At 36.7% G+C, this 9,762-nt stretch overlaps 1 protein-coding gene across 7 annotated transcripts in view; it reads right to left on the reverse strand.

The window, feature by feature from the left end:
• The window catches only part of LOC135585258 (phospholipase D zeta 1-like), an 84,441-nt gene extending 75,177 nt beyond the window's left edge, over nucleotides 1-9,264 (reverse strand). For 3 of the 7 annotated variants that reach the window (XR_010494600.1, XR_010494601.1, XM_065140421.1), the window contains exons 1-7: nucleotides 8,754-9,260; nucleotides 8,177-8,212; nucleotides 5,074-5,175; nucleotides 4,417-4,538; nucleotides 2,047-2,188; nucleotides 1,457-1,627; nucleotides 500-673 (exon numbers count right to left, since the gene is read on the reverse strand). Coding sequence is in view for 5 of the 7 variants with exons in the window: in XM_065140421.1 (XP_064996493.1) it covers nucleotides 500-673; nucleotides 1,457-1,627; nucleotides 2,047-2,188; nucleotides 4,417-4,538; nucleotides 5,074-5,175; nucleotides 8,177-8,212; nucleotides 8,754-8,975 (969 nt within the window). In the remaining 2 variants the exon portion in view is untranslated. Of the gene's footprint in view, nucleotides 1-499; nucleotides 674-1,456; nucleotides 1,628-2,046; nucleotides 2,189-4,413; nucleotides 4,539-5,073; nucleotides 5,176-8,176; nucleotides 8,213-8,753 lie in introns of those variants that run through there. The other 4 variants (XM_065140420.1, XM_065140417.1, XM_065140419.1 and 1 more) reach the window with 4 other exon arrangements.
• Between the last annotated feature and the right edge of the window lie 498 nt (nucleotides 9,265-9,762).

Consider the following 9,762-nt stretch of genomic DNA (forward strand, 5'->3'; position numbering starts at 1 on the left):
TAGCACTGCTACAGTGCTACAGTGCATTCGGACCGGTAACAGACAGTCCGCGTACCGATAACCTATCGGACCGGTACATACCGCCCGTACCGGGCGGTACAGTTCGGTACGACAGACCCTGCCCATATGGGTTAGCTTAGAAGTACAATAGTCTCATACAAATAAATTATGAGAGATTGAATGTTACTAAAGACTATAGAGGACAAAATTGTTCAAATCATCCATATACCTTCAAGATACATGGAAAAGGAAATAAAATGTCAAAAAATCTCCTTGATTATTTTGATGTAAAGAGAACCTCTAGTTAACTATGGTCTCCTCATGTAAATTTGATTTGACAATAAACTCAACCAGATCACATAAAGTTTAAAGTTAATATTAGCCAAAAATTTGTACCACCCTAAGTGAGACTCTGTCTTATGCATCAAAGTGATATCAAACAGAAAATTTAAATTTTTATAGCGAAACAGGAATGAGGGATGAATTTGAGTGATCTTACTTGAAAGCCAAAACGCAGAGGATTCCGTTCCTTGGTCTCTTTTGCTAAAAGAACTCTGCCTTCCCCATTTCCGTCTGAAGATGGCAGTACATCAAAAACAATTATATCCAAAAGATTTGTGTCAAAAGGATCTTCAAGCAAAGCCAAGAATCCAGGTTTCAGTACAGCCCAGACCTGTAAATGATTTTAGGTTAATTCATTTCACCAATAAGTCATGTATCTGGGAAAATCAACCTTAAACAAGAAATGCTTTCACATAGTATGAACAAAAAGAAAAATGCATAAGAGAAGATGCATCCACAATCATCTTAACATATAATACAAACGGGCAAGGCTTATAAAGTGAGAACAAAAAACAAAGAAATTTCATGTGATAACTTCAGGAAGGAAAATAACATCTCTACGTCATGAAGGCCAGCTACTCGCTGATTGAAGCCAAAGTCTAAATTCTTCCTTAACTTCTACAGGGAGTTTAAAAGCCTTCCAGCAAATGGTGGTAAAATTAATTGGAGAGAAATATACTCAAGCAACATCACAATCCCACCTATTTCTGATTCTTACATTTTAGAAAGCATGATCAAACAGGTTGAGTCAAGAAAGACTCTTGACCAGTAAATACCAGTTTTGCCAATTAGTATGGCCAAATTTTAAAACTTTTGATATTATCCTAAATGGCTAGAGACATTTCTTTTCAGACACTATACATTTTAATTTTTAAAAACTGACATTACCACTATCTACCATTTTCCTAATACTTCAATGTTAAAATAACATTATTTATAAATCATTATTTTATTTTCAATAAGTAAAACTTGGTATATTATTTTAATTCCCGCTTTTCGAGTCATTAAATCATTAAAATCATGCTAAAATAACCAATTAACCAAGAACACATACAACCATCATCTGGGAGAATTTCTGAGAGCTTACAATCATAAATTGGATCATAACAGTTACCTTTTGCCAGCTGCCATCACAACAACTGAAAAAATGGCAGGGACAACAGCTTCTATCATCATCATCCTTTTGAAGTTTTGGCAAATGTCTCACTGTAACGTAATCTTCTTTTAGCTTAGGTCCATACTCGGGCAAAAATGATAGGCTTGAGACCTCCAAAAACTTACAAACCTGCCAAATATGCTCAAAGGCTCCATAAGTTTGAAATTATGGCAAATAAGATCTACTCCATCTAAGGCCTGATTCATTTTTAGAAAATTGAAACATGCTGCAAAATCACAATGTATAGGATATCCTATTGAAGGACATTTGGAGACAAGCAAAGCAAAACATTTTTGACATATTACGTTACTATTGGCTGCTATATCCAATCAATGGTGTAAATAATCAGTGAACATCCTGAGTAAATTACTACTCATGTTAAAGAAAGAGCAATGATACAGAAACAGGTATGCAAGTAGTAGAAATCTATGACATGGAGTAACTGTCATAAAAAATCATATTTTATTTAGATAAACGATGTCAAGTAAGTCTTCTATATTTCCAATAATCTGTTCTTGAGTTCTTAATAGAATATAGGACGCATATACCTCTTGAGAATTCACAATATCCAAGTTCCCCAAAAAATGATTCAAATAACCTCGCATAGCAACTTTTGCCCTGTCAGAAATAGAATGCTGTCTTCCTAGTGCAGGCCGAATAATTGGCAGTGCAGCACTAGAAGGCACATTTCTGCACAAAGATTGAATTGTGTTACAATAGCTTTAAGAGAGGTCATAACAAACACTCAATATAATTATATCACATAACTCTGGTTTACTAAAGTCCAAACAGACAATTCCTATCATCACGTGTGAATGTTTTATTGTGGTTAAGGAAGCCATCAGTAAGTAATTGGTGAGCCATCTGAAATAAGATAGATTCAAGCATGTTAAGATGGATGTGCAGTGAAACTAGAAAAAAAAAATACTAAAATAGAAAACATAATAATATTTCCACGAATTCTAGATTTTAGAGGCAAGGTTTTCAACACTATTTAGTACAGATTCAACCTTTGGGGTCCCTTTTTTAAAATTAATTTCTCCACTCACTCTCGTTCCTTCCCCCTCACCAAAATTCTCCCGAATCCCACTCAAATATCTATTAAATTCAAACAAAAGTTGGAGAGATCCAACTTCTCAATGAGAAGATTGAAATTGAATATAAGACTTTTCTTCAAAATTAGGTAAATCCTAGCCTACTTTGTTAGCTTAATTTTTTAATTTGGGTTTAACTATATCAAAATTAGTATTATTATTTTCGTGATTCTTTATATTCTACTCAATTTGGGGCTTGACCCGCAAAGATCAAGTCTTGATCCATGTGTATCTATTCTACATGACAACTACCTTGATGAGCAGATCAAGAATTCAGAGATTGGATTAAGCCATTCAAGAAGCAATGAGATCTCTTGGCATTACACTGATGAGTGACAGTTGTACTAGGCAAGGATTGAAATACCGTACCGTACCGATGTTTCAAGCTTAGCTCGGTACCGTACCGTACCATGTACCAAGTAGTACGCCGGGGCGTACCGAGCGGTACACCTAATTTAGGTGTAAAATCCTCCGAAAATACCAGAAAATAAAAAAAATTAGGATAGGGTTTTTAAGTTAGAATTAAATATAGTAATAGTATAAGTTTAGCAAAATCAATGTAAATTAGGTAAGAATAGTATCATATATCTTTTCCGGGCTTTGAGGAATAGTCTTGTGCAAGGTTCGTATTTCAGTCCATTACGGATTGTTCTTTTGTAAATATTGAAATATCTATAGAAAAATAATTTGAATTGTTAGACTATTTTGTTACAATATAAACTCTAAAATTCAAAATAATCACATATGTAAATATACTTGATTGCTGATTCTACAAGCAAAACGAACGACAAGCCTCCACGGGTGGTAGATCGGGGTCCTCAATCCTATACATCTGCATATCAATATGATATATTTGTTGGACCCAATCATGAAATTGATCCCACGACATAGTGTATTAATGCACGGTATGTCGTTGATGCATCAATGTGGTGATGATCGTAAGTTGATCATCATGAATCACATTTGTTCGAGACAACTCCTGAGGCATATATTGGTGACTGTCAGAGCTTCTACTTTTGCTACTGATCTGCTGCTCTGTATCATACTATTACTTAGATAAAAATAGAATATTTTTAGGGTCCTAGATGATAGAAACCCTTAAAAACAGTGTACCAAACCCATACCGACATGCGGCCTGCACATGCCAGACCTATATGGTCTGACCAGGGACTAGTAAAGGTCCAGTACTCGAACCTTAAAACCATGCATTTGATTATATTTTAGAATATCCAGATATGTCCCTGCATATGCACCTGGATATCTAGCACCTTAACCAATTACATATCATGACCACTTGATGAGAACATTCGACATTGTAAAAAAAAATCAAGATAGACCATGTTTGTTATGAATGTATTTTAAGAGTTAAATCTGGATTTTAAAAAGACAGTGCAAGTTAATCAACCCAATAGCCTAAGATTGCATATGTTAGTTGAATTCAGAAAAATGAGTAGAATGAAAGTTCAGAACTTCTACAAACAGTTAACACACTTTTAAAAGTGCAAACAAAGATTAATCAACCGACACAAAATAATTGAATTTGGTAAAGAGGATGCAGGCATTAGTACGTTGTTTGTAGTGATGATCTTTTATATATCAAACATGAATAGGATTACAGTAATAAATCTAAACAGCACACATATTTTAAGAAGGAAATTTTAGCTTTCAGGTTCATCCAACAGTATCTATGATGAAAATTTCCATCAAAAACCTGGGACATTATCCACTTCAAGCTTTTTACTGGACCAATTATTTGTTGCATTTATAAGTATTACCGTTTGAAGCTAATAAAGGGAGTGTTAGATTAAGAATGGCAACAACCACCTATTTTTAGCTGACAAGTGCTCCTCTTGCAGTAAAGGAACAGGCTCATCATCAGCTTCATCATCATCTTGCACAATAGGTGCATGCTCCCCTAGGCCAAGATTTTGAAGCCATTCTTTAACCTTCATGCAAAAGGAAAGGAGAAAACTAATATCAAATTCACGTAACTGATATACATGATTTATAACACTGTCCTACTGTTTTCAAAATAAATTCATATTCAAGAGATAAATAAGAATCGAATTGCGAAATGGAAAAACAGTACGATGCCTGTAACAATGTATAGAGAACTCCATGCTTCAAATAAATAAGGAGAAATGTCAAAAGATGTATACTAGCAAATATTATCAAAGATGTATACTTCACAATATAAGTAATGCAGCAAAAAGAAACCCCATAATGGCAACTGATCTTTGATAATATAAAAAATCTCTGGGAACCAAAGCAAAGACCAGCAGGAAATCTTAATGAAAAAAAAGTTAAATAGGATAATGAAGAATTTGGCAAGAAGGTACAACTTGAAAAGTTACAATTATCTGAAAGCTAATCATGCAAGAAAAAGCCCAAAACAGATAGGTCAAGAAAGATATTATTTGTGAAGTAATGTGCACTAAGAGAAAAAAAAAGACAGACATATTGGTAAGTGAACGGATTCACCTGTTCCTGCTTCTCATGAAACTCCTCAATAAATGCACGCTTCTTCAAATTAAGATGCAGATACAGAACTTGTGAGGCTTTCTTTACTAAGCGCCATTTGAACTGATCAATAGAATTAATAAAATTAATTCATGACAATGTTTGTGATAATGTGTAACCATTTAAATTCAATTGAGCGTCTATGCAGGTTAAACTGTCCACACGGACCTAAACATATACCTAATACTGAAACAACATAAAGTGATGATGTCCAAGTATCATCCAACAACCAAACATGTAAAAGAACAGATATTTAGATTTGAATGGTAGCATTCCACAAACATTACCTAACAAGACAAAAGCCTAGAGCATCTAACTGCTAAATTAGCATATTGTCATACCCACTATATACTCTATTTGCAGCATTCATTACAAAAAGCAATATCCATTTTTGCATCAAATATGCAAGTTCGATAAACTTTGATTTCTCTGGTGTGTAGAACTCACATGTAATGAGCTAAATGCATTGATATGTTTAACTAATTCTCTCAATAGTTCACACTTCAGAATGTAGTGGATGATGCATCTGGTATTTATGGTTTGATGCCCAACCAGTATGCAAATCAGGCAATTTCACCTTGTTCAATATAAAACTGAGCTTACCACCCAGTAAGTTCATTATACTAAGTTTATCAGATGATAAACAGACTGGTACCAAGCTATAGAGTGATAAACCTGTTGTCTGGTACAAGTAGCCAACCCTATTTTTGCTTTATATGTGAGACATGATAGCTGTCTCCTGATAGATGCATTGCTACCTCAAATGTGACGGCTGTCTCACATGTTTTTTGGTTCTCTTTAATATATTGTTGTCAATAGCTGATCAACTTCTCATTTTTTCATTCTTCTTTTTCTCCCCTCTTATTTCTCCTCCTCCTATGCCACCTCCTCATCCTCCTTGGCTGCATCATTAGCATGCATCGCCTCCACATCCTCTACCTCCCCTCTTCTCTCTCTTTCTCTATGATCCAAAGTAGCATCAACCAAGGATTGACGTACCTCCCGAAATGGTACAAAATGGGTTGTACATATCGGTCCATCAATTGACTATTATGTGAACTAGCCCATTTCAGGTAGTATGCAGGGGATAGGTCAAGCATCGACTGGTACAAGTGATGTATTGGCCAATATAGTCGAAACTGTTGTATCGGCTGATACACATCGATATCGATCGGAATTTGATCAATACCAATGCAAATTGGGTCGATTTTGAACCCAATGCTCAAATTTATTGTCGGAGCCTCTTTTGGGGCCTAGATCCCCCTCCCTTTCCCCTGGTCACTTACTCTCATTCTGACTCTCAGCCTCACTCTTTCTCACACTCTCACTTATGATTAAAGTTCCTAATCGGCGATTACTGATTAGTGGTAAATGGTAATCAAGTTATTGATTTGGATAAAAGAAGCAACAAAAGTCTAATTAAAGTCAAATTAGAATTACCTAATGTCATTTTGATTAGTTTAGGCCCAATTAAGGGTCATTATATATAATTTGGGACCAATTAGGAGTTATTAGAAAGATAATTCATTTGCTCATCCTTAGAGCCTAGAATTTATATTCATCTATGCCTCATATACACTCAATTCTTATTTAAATACAATAAAAATTACCATTAAATTAGGAATGAAAACCCTAAAATGGTCTTTTTTTTATTTTTGACCATTTTCTTCCCTTTTCCCAAAAACCGATAGCAACATATGGTATGCCAACATTGACCGATACATTTCGGTCCGACCCAGGACCTATACCACTCGTCGGCATAAAACAATGGTCCTTGGTACCAAGGTATGCAATACCGTACCGTACCGGTATTTCGAGGTTGACTCGGTACGATACGGTACCGGCATACCGAGCGGTACACCAAGGCATACCGAATGGTACACCAGGGCTTACCGAGCGATTACCTCTTATTGTAGCACTGTAGCACTGTAGCACTGCTACAGTGTATTACTGTAGAACTGAAGCACGGTCCGTCCGATAGCGGGCGGTCCGCGTACCGGTATGCCATCAGACCGGTACATACCGCCCGTACCGGGCGGTACCATTCGAAATTGCATACCATGTTTGGTACCAACCAAAATCATGCATTAACTAGCACCATGCTAGTAGAGCTACCATTAGTATCATTATCAGACTAAGGCTTTGATCCTTCATTTAGATTACAAAGAAAGTAATCTAAAAGAAAGATGAAGTCCGTAAAAAAGAATGGAAATGCAAAATATCTATGCAACTCATTATAATATTCAATCACAAAATTAAAATATATAAAGCAATCAAGAAATGACTTGACTTTTATCAATATGTTTAATTGCCATTCAGAAAGCTTACCAATGGAGAATGAAATGACAATATGTAACCTAAGGTGACATCGACATGTATAGGAAAACTATAAATACATGTTATCCTTTAGATGTATGAGATAGGATGGTATATTTAGCTGATTGACTACTTCTAAAAGTAGAAGAGGGAGAAGTCCTAAGCTAATAAGCATATGCTCCTATAAGAACTTGGAGTGAGATTACATCCTTCTTCACTGCACCCATGCAATCAGCATTTGCATTATTTCACAAAAATGGGATAACTACACAAATTGGCCGCCGAATGTATTGAACATTTTTTGTCCGGTCAAGGTCTATTTTTAAGATTGTTGCATCATTGAATAAGCCGAGAAGTTTGGTGTACTTGAGTTCAAATCAGTTTAATGATCCATAGAACAGACTTGTATCCCAGAAGGCCAGAACTATACTTCTCTACAAAAATCTGATAAATCCAATAATGCTGTTTCCAAGGATGTTTAGTATATCTATTTCCTTCTTTTCACACACGTGAAATACCACTTAATTGCTCCCACACACAAATATACTTCAACAGTTATTCTTTATCAAATAGGTATTGTTGTGACAAATAAGTATTCAACATAACAGAAGTAATAAACCAAGAAACCAAACAATGAATTCTTGTATAATCTATACCTAAATGAAAATTCCAGATTTCAGTCTTCCAGGCCTTAAAATTTGACAGATAGATATTGAAATAAACTTTGATCATCAAATTTATTGGTCACCTTAATGAAAGTGGAAGCCCAAGCTATTCCAGTGTGCTAACCATGGAAAACAAATAAAATTATGTGAGTTGGAAAGGAAGTCCGATGATTTACAGCAAAATGGCATCCTCAAGCCATAGAGAATGAAACAGCACAAGTAAAACTATTGTTAGTGAGGCAAATGCACAGATTACTATCTAGCATCAAGAATGTTCAACACATCCCCTTATAAAATTGGGCATACCTAAATTTTTTTTTTTTTTGTAAACCGATGTTTAAACATATATTTTGAATCCGCAAAGCAAATTGGTTTGCTCGCTCCTTGCTGTCAACAAAATTCTATCTACAAACACGAGACTCAGATACTGATAAACTAATCGCCCACCAACATACCATCGAAACAACGAAGATTAAAATATAAGACGCAATTTTGAACTCCGAAAAACCGATTAAGCACAGATGAATCAGCCCCAATGAATACCCTCCACAACATTAACAACCGAAAAAAGAAAAAAAAAAACACGAGTGAGCAACTTTAGCAAAAAAAGGAAAGGAAACAACTACCCGACGATGTATCAAGAAACAAAACCAGGAACACCTGTTTGTAACGGAATTCGATGGTGTAGGAGAGGAGCATGGGGCTGATGTCGCCGGCGTCGGGTCGGGACACGGAGACGATGTCGGCCTTGGGCAATTCGTCAAAGATCCGGGGCTGTTCCTGCAGCCGGAAGGAATGGGACGACGATACCGCGATTGCCGGCTCGGGATGCATCTTGACGTACCGGATCCCGCCTTCGGGCGGGAGCTGATCGGAGGCCATCCTTGGATCAAACAGAGTCCGCGTCTCGGGGGCGATCAAGGTGGGATTCTTTTACGCCGAGGAGACGACAGGGCCGGCTTTCGACGAGTTTTCGCCTTCGCCTCTCTTCCGCCTTTGTTTGGTTACTAATCTTGTGGACTCAAAATGAGATCGCTCCGGATCGATGGAAACCGGGTGTCGTGGCTTTACATCTGGGGAAGGACGGGAGACATGGGCGGTGCGTTTGGTTAATGGTTCGATTGGGGTTGGGATTGTGAAGATGTTGGTCGATTAGAGTCGGGATTAAGAGCTGGGAATTTTGCTAAATGGGGGCGAAGGGGTCCAACCTTAGAAACATGGCTGCTTTATATTTGGAGTCACGTGGGAGAAAGTTCTTGCCACCTTCTCGTGCAAAAATACCACTTGCGGCGGCTCCTTGTGTTTCCTGTTGAAATAAAGGGGCATTAAATAATAATATATGAGTAGGCCCTTCGATTGGAGAAATTGATTCACCTGGTCAAGTCATCATCATTTGGCCATGATTAGGGCAGGTAATAGTTACAAAATGTTGGAATTTGCTTGAAGTAGATGAGGTTGTCCTTTTTTCACTCTATTTGTTGAGGTTAAAAGCCAATAGCTATTGCACATCCATTATTTATATAAGGCCATTGTAATCAATTAGCCATTCACATGGCACTTGTAGATCCATTATTTATCTTAGGGGAAGAGAATATGTACAATCATGCAGGTTCAGATCCTTCCAAGCACCAACACCGTGAAGTGAATGGCTTGTTTGAACGATGGAAAC

The sequence above is a fragment of the Musa acuminata genome, chromosome BXJ3-2 (genome assembly GCF_036884655.1).
Source record: "Musa acuminata AAA Group cultivar baxijiao chromosome BXJ3-2, Cavendish_Baxijiao_AAA, whole genome shotgun sequence".
NCBI lineage: Eukaryota > Viridiplantae > Streptophyta > Magnoliopsida > Zingiberales > Musaceae > Musa > Musa acuminata.